This window comes from Hippopotamus amphibius, chromosome 12 (genome assembly GCF_030028045.1).
Source record: "Hippopotamus amphibius kiboko isolate mHipAmp2 chromosome 12, mHipAmp2.hap2, whole genome shotgun sequence".
NCBI classification, from domain to species: Eukaryota; Metazoa; Chordata; class Mammalia; order Artiodactyla; family Hippopotamidae; genus Hippopotamus; species Hippopotamus amphibius.
In genome coordinates, this window is record NC_080197.1 from 33224101 (window position 1) to 33248271 (window position 24171).

General features: G+C 43.1%; 1 protein-coding gene across 2 annotated transcripts in view; it reads left to right on the forward strand.

The window, feature by feature from the left end:
- The window catches only part of PCSK2 (proprotein convertase subtilisin/kexin type 2), a 217953-nt gene that overhangs the window by 150685 nt on the left and 43097 nt on the right, over positions 1-24171 (forward strand). For both annotated transcript variants that reach the window (XM_057702750.1, XM_057702751.1), the window contains one exon: positions 14449-14525. In XM_057702750.1, coding sequence (XP_057558733.1) covers positions 14449-14525 — 77 coding nt within the window. The remainder of the gene's footprint in view (positions 1-14448; positions 14526-24171) is intronic.

Below are 24171 nucleotides of genomic sequence, written 5' to 3' on the forward strand. Positions count from 1 at the left end.
TCCTAGGGCTGCTCTGAAAAACACCACAAACTAAGAGGCTTAAGATAACAGAAACGTGTTCTCTCACAGTTCTGGATGTCAGAGAACGAAATCAAGGTATCACTGGGCTGGTCCTTTGGAGACTCTGAGGGAGAGTCTGCTCCCTGCCTCTCCTAGTTTCTGGTGGTTGCAGCCAACCCTGGTGTCCTGGGCTTAGAGACCCATCACTCCAGTCCGTGTCCATCTGCACCTGTCCTTCTCCTCCATGTGTGTCTCTGTGTCTCAGTCTCTTCACATGGCTTTCTTATCAGGATGCCAGTCATGGGATTTAGGGTCCACTCCAATCTAGCATCACCTCATTTAACTTGTTTACATCTGCAAAGACCATATTTCCAAATAAAGTCACATTCTGGTGGGGGGTGGGGGTGGTGTGGGGCGCGGGTAGGTCTTCCATACCTGAGTTAGGACTTCAACATAACTCTTTGGGAGACACTTAACTCACAACAAGAAGGGTTCTGCAAACCACCTACCACCGTGTTGCTGCTGTTGTTTGTAAATAAGGTTTACAGGGACAGAGCAACGCCCATCTGTTTACATGTCACTGAGGGCGGCTCTCCCACTTCAAGGCAGAGGTGGGTCCTTGGGACAGAAACCACAAAGCCTAAAATACTTATGGTCTGCCCTTCCAGGAGAAGGTTGGTGACCCCTGAGCTAGAGAAAAACTGGTAAAAGGCTGATCACGAACTGCCTTGGAGGTGAAGCTAAGAAGTGCGACCTTGACCCCAAAAACTCTGGGGGAGAGCCTGGTTTGGATGGGAAGTGTGCAAAATGGGATGGAGAAGCGGCAAGAAGAAAGGAGTAGGCGAGGGATTTGCAGGCCCTGACGAGACATCTTGGTGATTAGAGAAGGAGAGAAGTGGGGGACAGGCAGTGGAGGGCAGAGGATAAATTGGGGACTTTTTGTGATTTCAACAGAGTCATGGTTCTGGGTTATGAGAAGATGAAGGAAGATGCTGGGGTGAAATTGAAGGGGAGTTTTTGGAGTTGGGGGGAGAGAGCCATGGGGGCCAAATGAGCATCGTCATGGTTCTTAGAAACTCTGGGAGCAGCGATGGTGGTGAGGAACAGTGAGTCGAGGGTATGTTGTCCCCAAAAGGTCTAGCGCAGAGCATTTTCCTTCCCAAGGGACCAGTGTCCATAATTCAACTGCTGCAACTCCCGTGCACAGATTGTGTGATTAATGTGGATTCTGCTGTTCCATCCTTGTAGCAACTTAAGAAGGTATGTGCACAGCCTCCGAATGAAGGCTGTAATCACTTTTCCATAGTTTATGAATTATGAAGTTGGATTCCCATCACAAATGCTGTCAAAGTTTTTTGGCTTCAAAACCAATTAAAATGATGAATAGCTGTGAAAGGAACCAGAAGTGCATTTAATCTTTCTCCAGAACAGTCGGGGATCAGTCCTTTTTTTGTGTGTCACATTTCACATCAGCTGGGAACACAAAATTGGTCTCGTTCAAAGGTAGGACTCAAACAACTTCTTCATGAAAGGGAACGAATCCACTTTGGTTTTTTTCAGCCATAAATAGTGAGATATTTACAATGTGCCACATCACCCTCTTTGCTTATCTCCCAAGGTCACAACGCTCTCTTTCCATCTTCTCCTCTTAGCAAGGTTATCCTAAAAAGAATCACCAAAGCAGAGATTAGCTGTTTGAAGCAAAAAGAGACAAGCGAGAAGATTGCTGACAAGCTTTTGAGTTTGATTTATTACGGATTCGAAACTGTGTAACAATTCAAAGCCTTGGGGTCCCCACCCCCCATCTCTCTGCCATTTAATATATCTTATGTTTCAATGCTCCCACTCAGTTCTGAGGGCGCTGGGACAACCAAAGTGCTCAGTCTCGTGATGTTTTTCTTTACTTTTTATCATAGGAAAGAGCTGTAGTCATCCACGCACTACAGAAAGGAGAGAATGAGTCTGAGTCGGAAGACCTAATTTTAATAAACCACTTCTAGCTGAAAACCTTGAGCAAATTACAACACCTCACTGAGCCTTGGTTTTCTTATCTGTAAAATGGAAGCTAACAATTCTCAATTCTCAAAACTCTTTGAGGCAACAAGGTCCTACTGCATAGCACAGGGAACTATATTCAATATCCTGTGATAAACCATCATGGAAAAGGATATGAAAAACAATATGTACATATAACCAAGTCACTTTGCTGTACAGCAGAAATTAACACAACATTGTAAATCAACTATACTTCAATAATTTTTTTAATTTTGAAGAGAAAAAAACTGTTGTGAGGCTCTACTGAATTCAATTTATGGTGAATTATACACACAATTTATACGTAAAACAGATGTGTGTATATGTAATAGCAACAGATTCTTGTGTGATATAGCTATTATTCATAGAGCTATGCTTTTGACAAAAGGAAAAACATTGTGTAAATGTGTTTAAGACAAAGTCTCCAATAAATAATATTTGGACAGAACAACTCCTTCGAAGAGGTGACTCAGCTATCAGTGAACTCATCTTTGCTATTTTTAGGGCCAGAAAAAGAGAAGCAGGTGATGCTGAAGTTATGTAATAGGTTGCACAGGGTGGGTACTCAAAGGTAGTGGCCTTGACCTCGGTGGCCATTCAAAGACAAGCAGCGCCCTCACAGAGGAAGAAGAGGAGCAGCCTCAAGCATCCCCGCAGCGTGGTCAAGCCCCCAGTCACAGAAGAGGGAAACACAAATTGAGTTGTACCTCGCACCCTCGACAGAGCAAATTTAGACCCCAGCTGCAGCAGTATCTTCTCAATCCCCTTCCAGAACTGTGTTTCTCTCTCCCCGCATGGATTTACAGGGTTGCTGTCATGGGGCCTGGACAGCACACTCAGTCTTTGTGGAACTGTGTCAATCTGGCTATAACTGCCTTTAGCCAGCCACTCCCAGCCCCTCCAGCCTCCCAGCACGAAGGGCCACAAGAGCAGCTCCTTGAACCCATCTGTTGGCTGCCCCACTTCTGTCCAGGGCCCAGGAGCACGGTTGCTCTCCTTACCCTCTTATTACATCATTAAGGCTAAATTCAACTGCCTTTCTTAAGCCCCCATCTTTCTTTTCCTCTGTGGAAGTGATGGGCACTGAACTGATAACACTGCCCAGAGCTACTTTTATACAACTCACTCAAGGTCACCTTTGTCACCGTGGGGGCACAGAGAGACCCCAGCAATAAAGGCTATGGAGGAATCCAGCAGGGCTGGCCCATAGCTGAGAGGACTGGCAGCTCTAGGGCACTCGCCTAAGTGAAACCTGTCAGGAGCTTGGATTGGCTTCAAGCTACATCCATATGCAGATTCCAATGTGAGGCCAAGCAGAGACCAAGCACAGGACCTCTGCACCCCTGTGGTTACCTGTATGCACCCTCACTTTTACCAAATCCAAACTAGATCTTGCTGTACTGTTCACTTTAGCTTTTCTATACCATTTGTTAGAATCTAGGAAACATATTTCTTTTTGGGAATAGAGGTAGGGCATAGAAATAGGTATGCATTGTAATAGGAGGACATTGATGCTTTAACTCCTATTGCTTTTAAAACAGGGTGGCATTTAGTTTGTCTATAATTGGGTGTATTTTTTAAGTTTTGACAGGAACTGTAAGCAGCGGGAGGCAAAAATAATTCAAACTTTAATATTCATCAAATTTTATCTAACAGCAGGAGACCTTTCACTCGGAACTTTTACTCTTCTTTCTTACAGAATGAACTCCCACCCCCAAGAGCCCTCACCTGCCAGAAGCACAGAGAATCCAATAATATTGTGCACATAATAGCCACACACTTTATCTTGCTTTCTTTTGTTTTCTTTGCTTCATTAGAACCAAGGAATTCATTGCAACAACTCTGTTCTTAGAACTGACCTTCTCTGTAGAAAGAACTTCAGTCTAAGAGATGCCAGGAAGTTCCTGATGCTCCCAAAATACCACCCTTCAATCTCTGCTGTTAGAGATTGAGAACTGTAGCTTTTTCCCGTGTGCATTCTATTCTGTTAAAGCCAATAATATTGGGAAAGGCGGTGTGCTGAACTTATCCATTCTGAAGTATGAATAGCTTATCAAATTCAGTTTCTCTCTGTTGTAGAATTTAGGCAGAACAAGGAGGAAGGAAAGTAGGAGAAGATTATAACAAGGAGATTATGGATAAATAAAGGGGAAGTGAATGGGTCACATGCGCTCGATCTATAAATAAAAGAATTTGTGTGCACACATGAATTCCTTGGAGACCATGCTAAAATGCAGATTCAGATTCCTCCAGTGTGGGGTGCAGCCTGAAGCCCTGCAGTTCTAACCAGTTCTCCAGGGACGTCAGTACTTCTGGGCCGCAGACCACACTTTAAGCAGCGGGGTGGGGGGGCTAACTTGAATGATGAACAAATCTGTCAGCTCAGTGGTCCTCAACCTTGTCTCATCCGAACCACCTTAAGAGTTTTGGGGTTCTTTTTTTAAACTAATGATACCGGATCCCCACCTAGATGAACTAAATCAAAACGTAGGGGTCACTCAAGTATGTATATTTCTAAAAGGTCCCCAGGTTATTCTATTGAGCAGCCTGAGTTGCGAACCACTGTTAGCTAATAACTTCATTGGAACCCCAGGTGTCAGTCCCCGGCTGATGTATTAGCTCATGACGGCTCAAGGCAAGATACTTCAGCCAAGGGCATCTTCCTCTCCAATGGGAGCAATTGCACAACGCCTAGTAAATAGTTGGTACTCAATAAATATGTGTCCCATGAAAAAATAAATGATGAACTGAAGTGCAAGAATAATTGAAGACCTCCGAAGGCCAACAGTTTACAGAAAGTCAAGGACTGAATTCACGATGTTGAAATGACAAGTGACAGGGCTGAAATTTGAGGACAGAAAGTTTTTTTCCGCTACTCCTTCAAATCCCCCAGATAGACACTCAGTTCTCGGGCCACTCTGAAGGGTGGCTCTGCTGATAACTGGAGCAGTCAAAGCCATGAACCTCACCATCGCTTTATTCCAGTGCTTCCCAAACACCCCAACACACTTTCATTGTTTGCTATCAGCGCTGGTATTAACCTAGCATGTTTCCTTAAATTGACTCACTTTTTTCACCTAAATGGATGTATTTTAAAAGGGAAACTATAAATCACTATTTGAAATAGGAAAACAACCAATATCCCTCAACATAAATAGAAGTACCTGTCAAAATAAATACAATGAAAGCGACTCAAGCTGGATGTTGCTGCCTGCCAAGGCTTGCCCCTGTCAGATAAAAGACAGATTAGCAAGGAATAGGGAGGAATTAAAGACATCGGTGCACTTAATGGAGACGTCGTTGGCGTAATAGGAAGGATCAGAGGAGTCACGGTCAAGTTCTGCGATGCCAGGTATTAAAGGCACCACGCGCAAGCATCTCGGGGAACACCACTCTCAGCCATTGATGTTCACGTTGTACCCAGAAACCCAAGGGCCACCAACTAGTGCTAAAGAGGCTCTGAGGGGCGGGGGAGGGGGAAGGAAGTATTCCAAAATCTCAGTTTCTGGGGAATCCAGTCATCCGTGTGATTTCTCTGTATACAGGGTGATGTTTGTTTTCTTACTTCTAAGAGGAAAAACATAACAGAGAAAATCAGAACAGGTTGGACCTTGCTGTCAAACACACAGGAGTTAGCTTTCTCTTTGGAGGCATATTTGTCGGCTTAAGCCTTGGGTAAGAAAATTCACTAAAGAAAACCGTGTTGTTATCAAATGAATGGATCAGACAAAGTAAGAGACGAGTTTCCCAGCTCTTTAGTGAGGTATGTCCAGGGTTGGGGAGTAAATTGTTATCTCAGTTCATTATACTTGGATTTGAGCAGAATGACCCATTGACATTTTAGGGAATAAACCACTGAATTATTCTTTTTTATTTGCTGGTTGTTTTCCTTTTAAACAACACACCCAGAATGTGACGTTATGATTCTAATGCAGAGGCAAGACTGGGTAGTTTGGGGAGAGGCCTCTGGGACCAGACTGCCTGGTCCAAGTCCCTGCTCTGCCCCCTTCTTATCTGTGTGACCACAGGTGAGACAGTCAACCTCTCTGTGCCTCCCTCAGTCTCCTTGCTCCTAGAATGAGAGTACAACAGCATGAGGACATTACAGGGAAGAGCTAATGCAGACGAAGCATCTAAAAGAGCCCCTTGCACGAAATAAGCACTCAGTATGTGTTACCTGTTGTTGTTATTTATTATGCCGAAAAAATAAGCAAAACAAAAGGTCGTGCAATTAAATCTGTCTTCCTTCCACTCTAGACCCTGTGCCTCTCCCTAGACACAAAGCAGTAGAAAAAGGCTCATGTGTATCTTCCCAGAAATGCTTTATGCATTTGCCATTAAGTATATTCTTCTCTTCTATACTAATGGGAGCTCACCATGTACTCTATTCTACGCGTTGTCTTTTTTACTTAATATTTCTTGGGAAGGTGTACATTGCAGGCCAGGTACCTTGTTCTTTGCTGGGACTGCAGTTTCGCATCGTGTGGCTACACCATCATTAACTTAAGTCATCCCCCATGTGGGATGCAAGCCGTTTCTGGTCTTTCACTTTTACAATCATGCAGCCAGGAACACATTTAAACACACATCTTTCATATACGTACAAGTATAACTTTAGGAGAGATTCTTACAGGTGGGATGGCTGGGTCAAATAGTCTGTGCATCTTTTATTCTGATAGATATTGCCAAATTTCTCTTCAAAGAGATTACACCAGTTTGCACACCACCTACCTATGTACACAAGTGTGTCTTTCTTCTCATAGTCAAGATAATATTTTAACTGCATAAAACAAAATACATAGGACAACCAAGGAAAAGCAATTATATTGAAACAGTTATCAAAAGGTTAAAAATACACTTTTGTGAGATGGTAATAAGTATCCTTTTTATATATGCACTAAATAACAAAATCTAGTGCCAGGCAGGAGTGAGTAGAAAAGATATTTCAGCATATCTTCAACAGTTACAATGCAGTAAGAAAGTCCTTATTGGTGACAGGCTCGCAGGTGACAAGCTGCTAATAATATTGTGACTCGTAGTCCACATCCGTAATTGAAGGAAACGCTACATTTGAGTTGGCAACTGGTGAAAAAAAAAAAAAGAAAAGATGTAATTTTTTCAAAACATTTTGGACCCTGTCTCAGAGTCAGGGCTTGGAGATTAATTACAATGAGTGGCAGCTTCTCCTCCATGCCTCAGGTCACCCCAGGAATTCATGTTTTTCGGACGGCTATTAAAATTCATGCATGGGAACCAGCCTCAATCTAGCCTGAGACAGGCTTCATTGGCCTTCCAAAGCAATAAGACGCGCTAAGAAGACGTGAGCAGGCAGAGATAGCTCTAAAGAAGCCATCCAGAGATGCTGCCTTGAGCGTGTCTTAGAGAGAGTGACTGTTCTACCTCTGCCTTCAATACATCTGCTCTCCTACTCCACGGGGTTTTGGAGAATATTAAATAAAACAAGAAACCTTTAACTCCTTTGAAAAACTTGAAGGCGCTCTGTTAACTCAGAGCACTGTATTAGCCATTAGGAATTAATATTATTATTATAATCTCCTCTTACTTTTAATGCTTAGAACCTCACTCAGATCTGCTGATAAGAGCGACATTAGGGCCAAAGGATGGAGATGCTCAGCTTTGGAAACTAAAAAGCACAGCGTTCCAGGACGTGGCTTGGGTGTGATGATACCTGCCTGGCCTGGCTGTTACGTTCCTCCTACTCAGAGGAAGTACTCCAGTGAGTAGCAAAGTTGCTAGAATGTCCAGGAGCAAGAAAGAGGTGATGGTAGGAGGTGTCAAATCCACAGAGAACACTCCGTCACTGGAAAAACACATGACTCTGGAAATCTTAGGAGTATAAAAGAGAGATTTCAAACCATGTTCTGAGTATACATCTTTTTTTTTTTTCCTGAGTGCTGGAGAAATGTTAAATTTCATCAGGTTTTACAGCCAGACTTAAAATGGACATAAATCCCTTTAATGGTGGTTTTAGTCAAAAGGGAGCTGAACATTATCGTTAAATCAGTGCATGTGGGAGAATTATTTGAGGACAATCAAAATAGGCACAGTCGGGAACTTTCTGCCGTGACCATATTAGATGCAAGGAGGCGCAAAGCAAAATTCCTTAGGCCCTAACGGACTGGGCTCTTTTGCTGCTCAGTTTCCATACAGATGTGCTTTGTTCTGGGGCAATAAGGTTGCAGTCTAAGAGTCTGTCTGGGGAGGCTCATTCCTATTTCATTAGCCCCTGAGCACAGTGCAATTTCAGCTAATACTGTTACACAGCTCCTAGCTGGGTTATTTGGTGAAATGCCTTTAGAGGAAGTAGCAAGCCAGAATAAAGGGACAAATGTGATGTACTTTCTTGTTCTGAGTGCCTATAGCTGTGGAATTACATTGGCAACTAATCCTATGCCATGCTGACCCCAGAGTCACAAACTCCTGTTGCCTGAGATTGATTTAAGTCTAGTATTACCCAACATCTCACAGGGACACATTGTCTCCCTGGTACAATTTCTCTGAGGTCTGAGCTTATAACGACTACGACTAGAGAGATGCATTTCTTGCCGTGGCTCCCAAACGTGCTAGTACCTACGTGCGTTCTTGTGAAATTGAAGAAGGTGCCCCTTACCAGTGGGTGAGTTGCAAAACAGCACCTCCCTCTGGGCAAACAGATTAGAAAATGTGCCCCCTCTAGGCAGACAAATGTGGAAAGGGTAGCTCCTCCGGGCTGACCGATTCGTTTTTCAAGCCCCTCCCTAGGGCATGGGCTTGGCAAGTCCAGTGCAGCCCCTCGTCGTGCCCCTTGGCGTGGATCCTTGTGAAGGCGTGACCTGCACGGGTGTGCAAGGCAGCCTTGATTAAAGATGCCACTTGCTAATTTTGTAGTCAGACAACAGAGTTTGCTCCTCAGTGTTCTAAAAAATTCAATAACACCAGTGGACCTCTATATTAAATATATTGGCCCATTGCGAGAGCCTGGTATTGTCAGAATGGCACAGCGACATCATGTTTAAAAATGAAATATGGATGAGCCCTTGTGTGGCAGACACCGTGTGTACCCTTATCACCTGGGCGATTACCTGCACATGCCAGAGGGCTGTTTACTGCAAACAACTGCTGCTCTCTGCCAAGGGGGATGTTCTGACCATGCGCACAGACAGGATAATTGTAGATGGAAAGACAGACGATCTAGAGGGTCGGTGTCCCAGCCTTCAGCCCACAGTGGGCAGATGGGTGGTGGAGACAATGGTGGGGCTTCCCCGTCAACCCAGCGGGATGTCCTCATGACCTCCACAAGCGCCACAGTGGGCTGAGCCCCCATTTCTGGCCACAGGAACACCCGATAACCCACTTTTGATTGGTGTGAGACCCAAGACAGGTAAACTTCAAACTCTTAGCAACATAGTGAGGCTAGTTTATATCAGATTCCTTTTCAGCAGCTATAGCTCACTGAGAGAGAAAGGGCCATGGGACAGGTATGTCTCAAGACAAAGGGGGCTCCTTAGGAAGGCAGGACTGGATGAGATGCTGTAGCGTAAGCCTCAGGCTATCATAGGGCAGCCTGGGCGCCCAAAGGCCTAGGATTCCAGTCAAGCATTGACGAGCCCTTCCTATAAAAGGTAGTAAATATTTTAAGATTCGTAGGCTTCTGCCACAACTACTTAAGTCTGCTGTTATATTGTGAAAGCAGCACTAGGCAACCCATAAACAATGGACATGACTATGTTCCAATAAAACTTATTTACAAAAACAAATGGTGGGCCAGATTTGGCCCGTGGGTCACATTTTGAGATTCTTGCCATAGGAGATCAAAGAAAGTAAAGGACACAAAAGCGGAAGAGATGAGAGATCACCCACAGTGTGCTGGCCGGCCCATGCCCCTTCCTTCCTTTTATCCTCATAGCAACCAAGCAGTTACCGTTTCATCATCTGCATCTTAAAGATGAGGAAAACCTCAGTTTCCAGAAAACAAGAATATTGCCAAGACCAAGTAGCCTCGGTTCAAAACCAGATCTGTCTAATTTAATGCCTCTCATCTTTCCCCTTCTCCAAGCTGACACCTGCAGACACATCTGTCTTGTGCAGCCCCACAAGGAAAGTCCACTGGTTCCCAGAGGCAGTAAATTCCAGATTTTGGGGGTAAGGGTGACAGTGCCAGAGTTGAGTTCAGTCTCAAGGGTCTCAGAAGCTTCTTTGAAAATGTTAAAGCAACAGACATGGTTGCCACTAGGTCCACCTCCAGCTTCCATGGTGAGACCAGCCCCAGCGTTGGACGTGTGCCATTTGTCAGCCTGTGCCTTTGATGTCAGCGCCTCATATATAACGGAGTCAGGAGATCTCGCTGAAATAAGTAAGTGCCTTGTCCTTACTTAGCCCAGTGTGCGGGCGGGCCATCCGATGAGATAGTGCACTGTGCAAACAACAGCCAAACCCGTTATTATTAAACTTCTTTGCTGAGAGCTAATCTAGCCTTGCTTTCTGACTATGCATTTAAGTATTCAGAAACTAAGCTTTAGAAATATTAATTACTAGAGGGATTTTTTTTTCCCCTGCACTCAACTCTTAAAGAGAAAATGAGCCATTATCAGAAGTTTCTTCCAGAAATAACTTCCAGGGATGCCCTGAGGTCAGCTTGGATTCAGCCCAATCTTCGTACTTTCTCCACGACAGTACAATGATAATTCAGGTTCTTAATGGTGACTCTGAATCATCCTGATCTTGAATCATCAATGATTAAATTATGTTCACTAAACAGCTAGTATTTTCTAAAGGAAAATAGACTAATGCATTGTAGGATGAAGTTACAGAATTCAAACCAAAACAAGCCTCTGGCTTAGCCTAGGTTACCAGAGCATTAAATCTACAGAGACTGCACTTTCTCCCAAATGTCCATGTTAATGGATATTTTAGAAAACTCCAGTATCATCCAAGGCCAGTTTAATTTATTCCTGTACACAGCAGTTTTATGGATGACAACATTGTAATTCAGATCAATAAACAACTCGTTGGTTTGCGCTATAAAAGTATAAACAGAATTCTTGCAAAAAATTGCTCATTCTTCTTTCTTGCTATAAACCATCTGATTTTTCGCCAGAAAGTATACAGCTAAAGAAGAATAACTGTTTTCCTTCCTTAATTCTCAGCTTTAGCGTAGACTATTACGCGAGGAATTAGCATTAGTCATCAAATTATTTGTAAAGACAACAAATTAGAGTTCCTAAGTCCTCATCCATCTCAACATTCAGAGGTGAATTTGATCACAGACAATACACAATCTTTCTTCTTGCTACAAAAGTGGTCTCAGAGTCCCATGGATTTTCAGGAACAAATTCTGCTCTCTGAACTCTGCAGGTCCTCCCTCTGCCCCCACCCACTTCACGGCAAGCTATTTTCTCCGGAACCAGGAATTAGAGACAAAGACCTCAGCCCAGACCACAGGTAACAATTGTGGGCTAGAAAGGTGAGCCAGGGCAGAAAGCTGGTGAAATGGGTCGATTGCTTAGGCTGCAAACACGAAAGTGCAGAAAATTCTGACTTTACTTTTCTCTAGCAGAATTTAATTTCTATCTGACAACATACTAACACTGATGATAGAAATTCGACCTTGGCCAACTCAGGTTTTGCCCCCACCCTCCTGCCTCCACCCTCAAGCTTCAGAGGACTAGCATAGCATCAAGAAGGGGGAGAGGGTGGTCCTAGAGCTCATGTCTCATCATCTGTCCACCTTGGGACCTACTGCTGCATCCCCACACCACTGGGCTCGGCCATCACTTCATGTAGCTCGTCATTGTCCTGATCCCTGGACTTCCTAGGGCAGCTGGTTCTCTCTGTCGTATTCTCACCAATCTCAGCCTCCCACACAATATTCTGCTGCTTCCTGCTCTGCAAGGAGCATCACAGGAACACAGAGTGCCCCTCTCCCCATGTCCTTCAGCTAAGACACCTCGTGGAGCTACTTCTGGTCCTTCACTCCACCCCCCTGACTAGGAGGAGTCCCAGACCTCTCTGAGGTTGGACATCTCAACACACCCCCTTCCCACTCCAAGAACACAGCTCAGAAGAGAGAGGTAGCACTCAGGGCCCCCTCTGAGGGCCCACAAGGGCTACTCAATGAATTTTCTATTCAATTCACCTTAGACCGGGGTTTTTTAATCTCTTCTACAGAGAAACAAACCAGGCTTAGCAAATAGTCTTCTAAATCTATTGCTTAACTTTCAAGCTCAGCTTTGAAACCCAAAAGAAAAACTATTAACTTGTGTTCCTCTTAATACTCCAACTCCACCAACTCTACCTAAGGATGCTCTTGTCTCAAAAATTCAGGAAAGGTTAGGAGTAATTGAACATACTTAGGGAAGACAAATAAGTTACTTTCAAAACAGTATCCCTCAAAAGAACTGAGATCCAAATAGTTCAAAAAAAGTCAAGAAAAAAATGCCAAATCTGAGAGGGTCTCCCAAAGACTGAGATTATAGACCAGAGAGAGAATTAAACTTTTAAAGATGAATGAAGATAGTTTGGGAATCTAAATGTAGGAAGAGCAGAACTGGGTATTTGCCAATAATTATGGCCAGTGGAGACAAGAAGATATCGTCTCTAAAGACCAGGAGTTGAAAGAAGAACTAGATTCTAGAGCACAGCATAGCCATGTTCAATGCCCAAGATACAGTGACTGGTCTAAAGTTTGAACAGAATGGTGGGGGAGGGAAAAATGAGGAATTGGTTTCCAATGGGTACAAAGTTTCTGTTATGCAAACGAATACATTCTAGACCTCTGCCATGTAACAGTCAACAATACGGTATTATACATTGTAAAATGTGTTCAGAGGATAGATCTCATTCTCGGAACATATTTTAAATATTCTTATCAAAGAAGAAGAAGAAGAAGGAGAGGAGGAGAAGAAGAAGGAGAAGGAGAAGGAGAAGAAGAAGAATACACAGACACAAAAGAGCACGAGGAAATTTTGGGAGGTGATGGGTATGTTTTGCACTTTGGTTGTGGTGATGGCATCATGAGTGTGTGCATTCCAAACTCATCAAGATGTAGACATTAAATGTGCGGAATTTTTGTATATCAATTATACCTCAATAAAGCAAAAAACTTTTAAGTTAAAAAAAATTAAACAGATTTCAAGGTGACTTCTGCCCCAAGCACATTTATTTAAATAAATTAGTATTACAATTCTGGTCATTCCAGCTACTGATGGCCTTTTGCCATCCAACAAATGAAAACACAAACTTACGGAACTAGTCAATTTGCTCTTAAAAGCATTATTCCAAGAATAAATTAAATTTACAAACTAAAGTGTTTTATCTCATAAAAGAGCACAATTCTCTAAAATGTCTCAGGGCCCATGGAATTGAGAAATTTCCGAGCTGAAATATGCACCTGACCTAGCGATTCCCAGCCCAGTGGGTACTGTGGACCAGGAAACCATCTGGAGTCTTGGTTGCAGATCTCAAAAACACAGGGGGGAGGATGGGATGAGGAGAGAGGAGTTTCACAGAGCTCAGCATCCCTGGGCAACCAACGGACAGGCAGAGAGGAAGGAAGGGATTAGCTGCCTGATGGTGGGGGATCATCTTCCATCATGGACCAGAATAAAGGCTGACCAACTGAAGATCTGAATGGAAAAAATTAAAACATGAAATCATTAAAGACAGTTAAGTGTGGGGAAAATGGAGGTGCTGGACCGCATAGAATTTAAGCTTTTCATTGTATCCTGTAGGATTAAGAGGACTTCCGTTTGCAATCATGTATTTATTTATGGGAATGATGTCTGTCCCCCCAGCTAGGCTGTAATGCTGGCAGGGATGTCACCATTGTATTCCTGTACTTGGGAAAGTCCCTGGCATATAGTAGACCCTTAATGATATTTGTTGAATGAATAAATGAGATTGATATTGTGGCCAGTGTTCAGAGCTTGGATTTAACACTCATAAATATAAAGAGGCAAGCCTCTGTCAGCCAAAAGCGGGGAGCTGGAGTGAGCTCTGCATAAAGTAAGAAAACTCTAGAGGCTGCCTCATTTGTGACGTGAGAACTAGAACCTTCTGGCCATCAGTCCAAGGAAGCGTAACAAGAGTCCTAACTTCTGGGTAAGCCCCACCAACCCACAAGTGGTCACTCAGCATAAAATGGAGACAGTCCTGGGTAGCACAGGATGCAAATTTGCTGACCCTTTGAGGGCCTGGAACAGGATGGGATGAGGGAGCCTGGAAAAGAGGATGACAGGAGGGTAGAACCCTCTGCAGACACACCTGCTCTGTCACCTCCTCAAGGACTGGTCCAGAGAAAACGTTAACACAGCCGTCTGCGGAGGGACCGTCGTCATAAGACAGTCACATCTCTTGGCTGCTCTAGTGCCCGAGCCTCTGGCTTCATGACCTAATGACACACCTTGTGTTTTGCAGAACGCGGAGGCAAGCTACGACTTCAGCAGCAACGACCCCTATCCTTACCCTCGATACACGGACGACTGGTTTAACAGGTAGATGGGGCCTCCTGGGGTGTCTGGGACGTCAGATGTGGGGCTTTATTTCTCTCTGTTGTGTTTTCTTAGGCTTCAGTATAACCAGCGAAATATTCTCAATGCCTTGGTAAATTATATTGTGATTTGTTTCCTTCTTCGTGGCTACATTCTCTAAATTCCTGATTTTTTAAAGATGGCAATGCTCCTCTAGAATTGTCTTTTGACTATTTTTGTTCTGTTGAACTAAGAATTATTTGCCACCTTATTAAAGATAAAAAGAAAATAGGAATAGTAACATATCCTTTCTCAACCCCGCCCCCCCATCCCCCGCAAGGTGATTGTAAACAGGTTTTACTTGATCTGTTGAAACTATTGCAGAGAACTCTTTTGCCCCATGGGTCTGTGCCTATGCTTGTTGTTGTTGTTTTAATAATTTTTTATATTTATTTATTTATTTATTGGCTGCGTTGGGTCTTCATTGCGATGCACAGGCTTTCTCTAGTTGTGGTGAGCGGTGGCTTCTCTTGTTGCAGAGCACGGGCCCTAGGAGCTCGGGCTTCAGTGGTTGTGGCACATGGGCTTCAGTAGTTGTGGCTCGTGGGCTCTAGAGCACAGGCTCGGTAGTTGTGGCACATGGGCTTAGTTGCTCCACGGCACGTGGGATCTTCCCAGACCAGGGATCGAACCCGTGTCCCCTGCATTGGCAGGCAGATTCTTAACCACTGCACCACCAGGGAAGCCTTGTGTCTATATGTTTTTGAAGAGTGTTTTGGCTGTAACCTTATAACAGTTCACGTAGTCCCTTTGGACAAAAGAGTAAGCATAATTGACAGAGGTTTGAGGTATTTTTTTTATTGAGGTCTAATTGTTCAGGTGTACAACATAATGATTCCACATTTGTATACACTGCAAAAGGATCACCACTATAAGTCTAATTAGCATTTGACACCACACACAGTCGCATAAAAAATCTCTTTCCCTTGTGAGGAGGACTTTTAAGATCTACTGTCTTAGCAACTTTCAAAAATGCAATACAGTGTTATTAATTCTGGGTTTGAAATATTGTTTGGCATCTTACCATGCAAAACTCCCCAGTGGTAACCAGGGGAGTTTTGCATGGTAAGATGTCAAGCATGCAAATGCGTCTCTTTCTTCTCCAAGGAAATTCTTGCCTAAGTGGTTGATCACATGTAAGAAATATCAAGAAATTAAGGCACGTGGCTTGCTCAATCAAAACAGACTAAGTGCTAAACCTAGTGCTTCCCTGTTATTGATGTTTTTGAGTGAGAATATATGAACTTCAATTAATGATATAAAAATACATTGTGTGTACACCACTTTACTCATTTCTTCTACTTCTCAAGACAAACTCGCGAGAAACAAATGCTGTCACCCTGAGTGTGATGATAAGGAAACTGGCTCAAAAAGGTTGTCAAACAACCAGTAAATATCAAAGTCAACACTTGAACCCAAGCTCCGTTAAGTGTTTCCAAATTCAAAGTGTACCCTTCTTTTATAAGCATCATCTTTATTATAAAAGACAGAAGCATGATGACCAGAAAGTGGCCAGGTAGCTTAGACTCTGTTCCTACAATTAGCAAGTTGACCAGAGACGTCTGGGCACAGACAGAGCACATGGGGCTTGGTAAGTACAGAAAATACAGAAAAGAATAAAGGGGAAAACACAATCCAAATTTGTAACATTTTTAAAAGATCATGGATAATATCCAAGAGCACAGTTCGCTTTCTATCAACCTAATCTGCAGCTTTAAAATCATCATGCAAGATTTGGAAGGGTTTAGGGGGTGAGAGTGTATAAAAAAGGTCAGAGAACTTTTGAATTGAAGTGTCTCTTACCCACCGTGACTTACAACCCTAGATCCTTGCATAGCCTTCGCTAATAAACCATTTTCAGACACAGGGTTGCGAAGTCACCAAATAGAAGTCACCAAGCCAGGGGCGAGATGCAATTATTAATGGCGACCTGGAACCTTGTGCTGAGAAGGACCACAAGGCCTGGCCTGGCTTCAGCACCATCGGTCACCAGCTGTCCACACGCCGTCAGAAAGGCCAGCAGCAGGACCTGTGCCAGCTGCTCGCCTTCTCTCTGCAGCTAGTAGCTACGAAATTCATCCTCGACGGATTGATCCAGGCACAAAAATATAACCAACAGAGTGGTTCCCCCACCCCATTTTCTGAACCCAAACACAACCCCCCACAAGTAAGTCTTCCTGTGTGATAATATTCTGTACAAATATTCTTTAAACAAAAGTGAAAGCAAAAATGGAGATGTCCTCTATCTTAAATAATTTCCTTCGCACACTTGTTCTTGAAAGTTCAGTTTTACACTGGCTAAAATCCTCTAGGACTAAATGAGTGCTCATGGCAATGAAATTCTTCACTGCCAGCAGTGAGACCCCCAAGCGTCCAATAGCCTGAGACACAGCCATTGTGAGTCAGGCGAGTACGATCCTTGTCTCTTAGGGAACCAGTGACTCAAGACACAGTAGCCCCTTTGGCCGATAAATGGGGTTTTTCACAATTATCAAGTCATTTTCAAAGGTCCTCATCCATCATGGCTTGTTATTACCAAGACTGGATGGTTCCACGGCTCACATCACGGCCTCGCAACACAGAACTACTGTTGTAAGTGATGATGCGAGGGGGGCAGGTCAAAGCTCAGGCCATAGCACTGAGAGGATCTATGGCCCCAAAAGTTGGATCTGTCCTGAAGGTGATTCCTGCTTGGCACACAGAGAATATGAAAATAGCATCCTTCCCTTGAGTGTAAGATAAATTTATTAGAAATTCTCTCTTGGATGAAATATTATGCCTAGTATTTCTTTCAGTATAACTAGGTGCTTATGGAGGAGGAAAGAGAGTAAAGGGGGGGTGGTTAAAGGAAATATAATTGGTCATGAGTTAATAATTGTTACACCTGGATGATGGTTACATGAGATTTCACTCTACTTTTGTCTATTGCGATATTTCCTATGACAAGAAGTAAATGTTAAAAGCATAGGGCGTACAAAGAGAGAAACAGAACCGGGCCTTTAACTTGGTACTCATGAAACGAGTCGTTTTGGTGGGTAAGCTTCTGAGGAGCTTGCAGTGTCCCACAAGGTGGTGACAGCAGCTCAAATGACTACAGTGCTACGTGTAGCCACTAGGGCTGAAATGGTACAAGGAAAGCTAACGCCTGTTAGTTACTGTCTTAGTGCTTTGGGTATGTTAATTCCCAACGCAACCCTCTGAACTAGGAGTGAACATTGTATCCCCACTTTGGAAACTGCAGCACGAAAAGATTAAGCAACATGTGCACGGTCACACAGCTAACAAGTGGGAGAGACAGAATTTGACACCAGTGAGGGGCCATTGCAAGCACTGCCTCATAATAAAGGTGCTTTGGAGAGTGTGGAGAAATTCAAAGTTATCTCAGGCCAGGGAAACAGGGACAGGCTTCCTTGAAGAGGTAGCATTTGGTCCAGGATTTGAATGAAGGTACTTGGTAGAGTTGAGAAGGGAGGGGAATGTATTCTGGGGTGAGGGTACAATTTAGGCTAAGAAGCAGAGGCAGGAGGTATAGACGTGTTCAAGTGGCAGCCTGGATAACTGGTCAGGAGGTTAGAGACTGGTGCAGAGGGCAGCAATCCGAGAAAGCTTCATAGAGGAGGTGAGCGTGAAAGGTTTGGACAGGTTGCTAGGAGAAAAGAAGAGACATCTTGTGATTGGGTTGGAAACTGGGCTTGGAGTGTAGACAAGGACCATTCTCCCATTGCACTCCAGGAATGCCGCTGCCCAGAGGCTCTGAGCACCTCCAGCACTTGCCCGTGGCTGGAGCAGGGTTTACTGCCCGGGCAGCATGAGCCTCCGGCCAGCTGTGCAACCCAAGGCTGCCAGTTTCTTCAGGTGTTCTCTTCTGGGGATGGGCACCAAACCCAACATCGCATCTTTGCTCAGCAGACTCAGGGCTCTTGGATAAGCTAGTTTTGGCACCGAACTCCAATGAAGGGCCACCTGGTGCTGACCAGCAGTGGGTTTGCTGCTGCTGCTCCAGCCACACTGCCTGCCACACAGGCCAGTTAGAACTCAGAGGCAATTCCTGCCAGAAAAGCCCGTGCTCTCCATCACGGGCTTCTCACTGCCGTGTAAAGTAGACAATACAAGGCTCTAGCAGGGACTCTCTCAAGAACAGCAGGCCAAACCTTCCCTGTGTTTGGCAAACTGAGTGGATAGCAGTGTGTCTCCCCTGGGCTTTCCTCACACTTTAAACCATCGTGTCTCCTCTCTGTGCTTATAGGTTCACTTGTTTTCCTTCAAGTGTACGTTTCTTTAAGAACATACTTAAAACTCCAAGCCGAGGACTCTTTATGAAGGCAAATTTCATACATACGCGGAACTGCTTTTAGGGGATATGTATATTAGAATTCCTTGCCCTGTGCTTAATTTGATTTTGTAGGATTATTCCTTTTTCAGCAGAGCAAGTGCCTTTATTCTACTGTGAACCATTTAATAATTATACGCGGTATCTGTGCTCCAGGGATGTATTTGAAACACAGTTGAGAAATTTGGAAAAGGAGTGTAATTTCCTCCTAGCTTGCCATCAGAGAAATACAGACGGCCAAGGAAAATAATAACAGCCACAGTAGCAAGAATAACCTGAGCTGCAAAAAGGTAGAAAATAATACATATTTAATAAGCATTGATAATATGCAACACAGCTACAAGTGATTTGCTGTGAGGTATCAGGATCTAGTATCACATTTTTTTCTGGCATTCAATAAACATTAGTTGGCTGGTTGATGCTCAGGTGGCATACCTTCTCAGCCATGCCAAGATGCTGAGTGGCCTTGACATCTGTCCATTTTAGAGCTGCCTGCTTCTCCCAAGGTTTGCAGCTCACGCTTTGTCAATAATCTTCCAGTCTCGCTGGATTTTAGGTCAGTGTTCGGTGATGCATTGCAGATCTGTATTCCATTACTGTGCCGCTGTCCATAAAAACCTTTCTTGCACAGCATTTCTTTGACAAGCATGCAGCACTGAAATGTCATCCCCACCATCGGCAATATTTACAGAGCATCACTGGGTGCAGCATGCTCTATCTATTATGCCCTAAAGAGTAAGAGATTCTGAATTAGATGCAATTCCTGGCCACAAAAAGTTTACTGTAAATTCAGGAAGAGAGAAGACATTTATTACTGAAGCAACCAAAATTAAGGGAAGGATGGATAAATGGATGCCAACAGTCGTCTATCTCTACGTGAGCACGTTTAATTGATAGCATTAGTTAAACCTTCAAACAAGAAAGAGTTTCAGTGATTAACTTTTTTTAATTAAAAGTCATATTTCATTTTGAAGAACCCAATACGACAGACCAAAGGAGAACATGTGAGAAAAATGCCCTCTCTGGTTGGCTATTAGCACAGTGATGGAAACTGATATTTTACCCTGGTGACACGTAATGGTTTAGAAATAGACGAACATCTTTCCCTTCTGTCTTTAAGGACTAATTCTGAAATCACCTCCTGGATAATAAAATCCAGACTGTCTTCAAAGACCTAATCTAAGTTTTTATTTCATGTGAGCGTTGAGACTTCCTCATAAGCCGGTATTAGCTCAAAGGTTTGTAATCAATCCCCTCTCTCTATCCAAACCAGAGCACAGTGAAATCCAACACAGTTTAATTTTGTGAGCTCTTCTGAGCCACTGGAGAAATACCACAAAGTTGTGAGTCTTTTTAAAAAATTTCTAGTCCCCTACCTGGATTACACAAGTTTTCATTATTTAAATTTTTCCTTTCAGCTAAAAGAAATGGACATAACACAGATTTGGGAGTTATGGAGATAATTATATAGATTGCAGAAGAAATATTTGTGTGTTGTTATAATCATTTCTATTTTGGAAACTAATGTTTGCCATATGGGGGGATTTTATGGTCCTCGGGTGGCAATTATTCTTTTCTTAAGAGAGAAAAATATAGTATGCTATAATGGACAAATGCAGTGGTATATTGATAGCTTGGTAAGGAATAAGTGACCCTGAATCAGTTTTCCCTATCTGTAAAATGGGACTAAAATTCCACCTTGGAGGTTTGCATGGGGAACTAGAGATATGTATACAGAGACTTGGCGCAGAGTGTGGCACCTGGTAGGCACTATCTAAATGGCAGCAAATGTAATCGTGAAATTCAGTGAAAGGATTTCTACAGGATCTAAATCACAGGTTCTCCAACTAGACAGAAAGTGAGGAAAGGTTGTGCCAAAGGAATAAATGGATGGCCCCGGCATTCTTTCTCAGACATCCATTCTCTCGCCTGAGCTTTTGACAGAAACTAGGTAACAGTCAGCTCAAGGTTAAACTTTCTGGCGAGAGTCTGGTGCCTGTGTTTCTGCACTGCTGATGGAAAGAGGAGCTATATCCAAAGACAGCTTGTATGCGTGAGACAAGGTTGATCTGTCGGGGAAGCGGAGCAGTCCAGCTTGTAGCTCCAGGCGGATGGAGAGCCTCTTCACGTCTTCAGGAAGCACCGGTGGTTTCAGCAGACCCTGGTGGGGTTTCCCCAGAAGCAGCTACACATTATCACCCATCTAAACCTTTGGGCTCTTGAGACCTCAAGGTCTTACCCTGTGGAGCACACTGGACATTAGCCAGTCACGTGACTGATGCCAGATTAGCTGGGTACTCTCTGCATTTCAGCCTCAATATATCTAACATTGAAGCATCCTCCTCCAAAGACATGGCTGAAAAGACTGCAGCTGGCCTTCATGGAACTTTGATTGTCTAAGAATCTGTCTATCAGGGCAGATTGGAGACTAGAGGACAATGTCAGCCTCGTGTCCATGAACATGGCCAAGCTGGCCACCGTCTTGCTGAGTGAATCCACCTTATCCCCAATAACTCTGTGCCTCCACAGCCCTGGCTGTCAGATACAGAACCAAGGAGTCCATGAAAACAACTGTAGGACCAACAGCCAGAAAGGAACACAAAGGAAGAGAGAGCAAGAAGAGGAAAAAAGTCTCCGACTAAAAATTAGCCTGCGAACCAAAATTCCGATATATGTGAAAAAAAAAAAAAGACATCCCACAAAATGAAAAAATCAGGGTGTGAATTCATACCAGGTGAAATTAATTTTACGGAGTCTTGAAGAAGACTTAAAATAAGTTATGTTCAGTTTGCTCAGAGCAACAAACACATGGATGACATCTGCTTAAAAAGAAAAATTAATGATATGAGAAAGACAAACAAAAATTAACATGACTATGAAAAGAAACCAATTGCAACCTAAAAATATACATTAATATTATAAAGCCATAATAATCATGAGAGAGCAAGGTTAGCATAAGAAGAGGAAAAAAAGATCAAAGAAATGGAATAGAGACCCAAGAAACAGACCCTCACATAAAGAGAGGCTTAATATATGACCAAGATGGCCATAAAAACAACAAGGAAAAGATGATGTGATGCTATTCAATAAACAGTTCTAGTTGTTTATATGAGAAAATAGGCATCCACCTCACACACCAAGCACAAATAAACTCCAGGAGAATTAATACCTAAATGTATATAAATCTTTTAGAATTAAAAACTAAGAACACATGTTTACAATCCTGGGATAGAGATGGATTTTTTAAACGAGACACTAAGCTACAAGGAAAAGGAAAAGATTGATAAACCTGACCACACTAAAACTAAATACTTTTGTTCAACAAGTCACAACAAACGAAGCTGAAAAACAAGCCACAGGCCAGAAGAAGATACATGCAACAAGTTTTATGAAAAAAAAAAAAAAAGAAAGGATTAGTGTTCAAAATATATAAAGAACAGCCACAGATCAATGAAAAAAAGATAAGAGAAAGAAAATGGACAAGGCTCATGCACAGATGATTAAGAGAAGAGAACATGTGGACCAATTCACGTGTGAAAAGATGCTCAATCTTCCTAGTGATGAGGAAGACGCAAAATTAAACAATGAGACACCACTTTACCAAAAACAGTAAAGTTTGATGATACTAGATGTTAACAAGGATGTTGAGCAACAGGAACTCTGCCACTCTGCAAGAGGTCGTATGTATCCACACAGCCTATTCTCACCGGCTGTACATACCCCAGAGACACTCTCCCACATGTGCTCGAGGATATACTATACAAGAATGTTTCTTTTCAAATTATGTGTAATAGCAAGCACATCACAAACAACCAAAGTGCCTATCCCTAGGAGTATGAGTAAGTAAACTGCAGCATACTTATAAACAAACTATAACAGAGCACTGAAAATGAATGCACCAGAATTCATGAATAAACCTCAGAAATTTCAGTTTAAAAAGTAAATTTTAGGACTTCCTAGGTGGCGCAGTGGTTAAGAATCTGCCTGCCAAGGCAGGGGACATGGGTTCAATCCCTGCTCTGGGAAGATTCCACATGCCACGGAGCAACTAAGCCCATGCACCACAACTATTGAGCCTGTGTGCCGCAACTATTGAAGCCCACATGCCTAGAGCCTGCGCTCCACAACAAGAGAAGCCACTACAATGAGGGGACATGGGTTCAGTTCCTGGTCCGGGAAGATCCCACACGCCCTGGAGCCACTAAGCCTGTGAGCCACAACTACTGAGCCCACGTGCCACAACTACTGGAGCCTGCAAGCCTAGAGCCCATGCTCCACAACAAGAGAAGCCACCACAATGAGAAGCTCATGTGCCACAACAAAGAGTAGCCCCCACTCGCCGCAACTAGAGAAAGCCCATGCACAGCAACAAAGACCCAACACAGCCAAAATAAATAAAATAAAAATAAATAAAAATTAAAAAAAAAATAATAATAATCTAGGGAATTCCCTGGTGGTCCAGTGGTTAGGACTCTGTACTTCTACTGCCAGGGCCCAGGTTCAATTCCACAAGCTACACGGCACAGCCAAATTTTAAAAAATAAAATTTTTTTAAAAATTTATGCCAGTGTAAAACACATGGGTTGTGCCCTTGTAGTTACTGACTCCTTTGGCCATAAAGATGTCTGGGATGCCCTGGCCGGCCGTGGACAGAACTCCGTACTTGCTTTGCTCAGGAAGGTGGGGTTGGACTGAGGACCATAACTTTACTGCATATTTGCTCTGCTTTTTAATTTTCTGTTGTGACCACAGTCTCCATGACAAATAGGGTAAATGTTCTTTACTCGCCTGTCCTCTGTTCCCTCGAGGGTTCATTTTCCTCAAGGCATATGCTTTACAATTAAAAACCACATGGACTATAATAGGATGAAAGTAGGTGCATGATGAAAGAGATTTCATTTACCCTCCCAGGGAAACTGAAGGTATCTTAAAAACCCCACAATAGAAGCGCTCATTATACACCAAGTCCTGCTGAATAGCAGCCCCAACTGCCCTCTGAATCAATTTCCTGTTTCTCTGCACAATGCCATCGCCTTAGTTCTCATCCTTAGCACCACAGAAATGGCTTTCTCTTCTTGCTCTCCCTGAAAACCAACTGTCATTTTGTTAATTATGTGTGATAATGCTTGTGGTTATTTAGGATATCATCATTTTTTAGAGATATATATTAAACAATTTTGGAGGAAAAAAATAACATCTATATTTTCCCTTAAACTCATTCACAAAAAAAGACTTATCAAATATGACAAAAGAGTAACTGTACCTATATACACAAGCCTA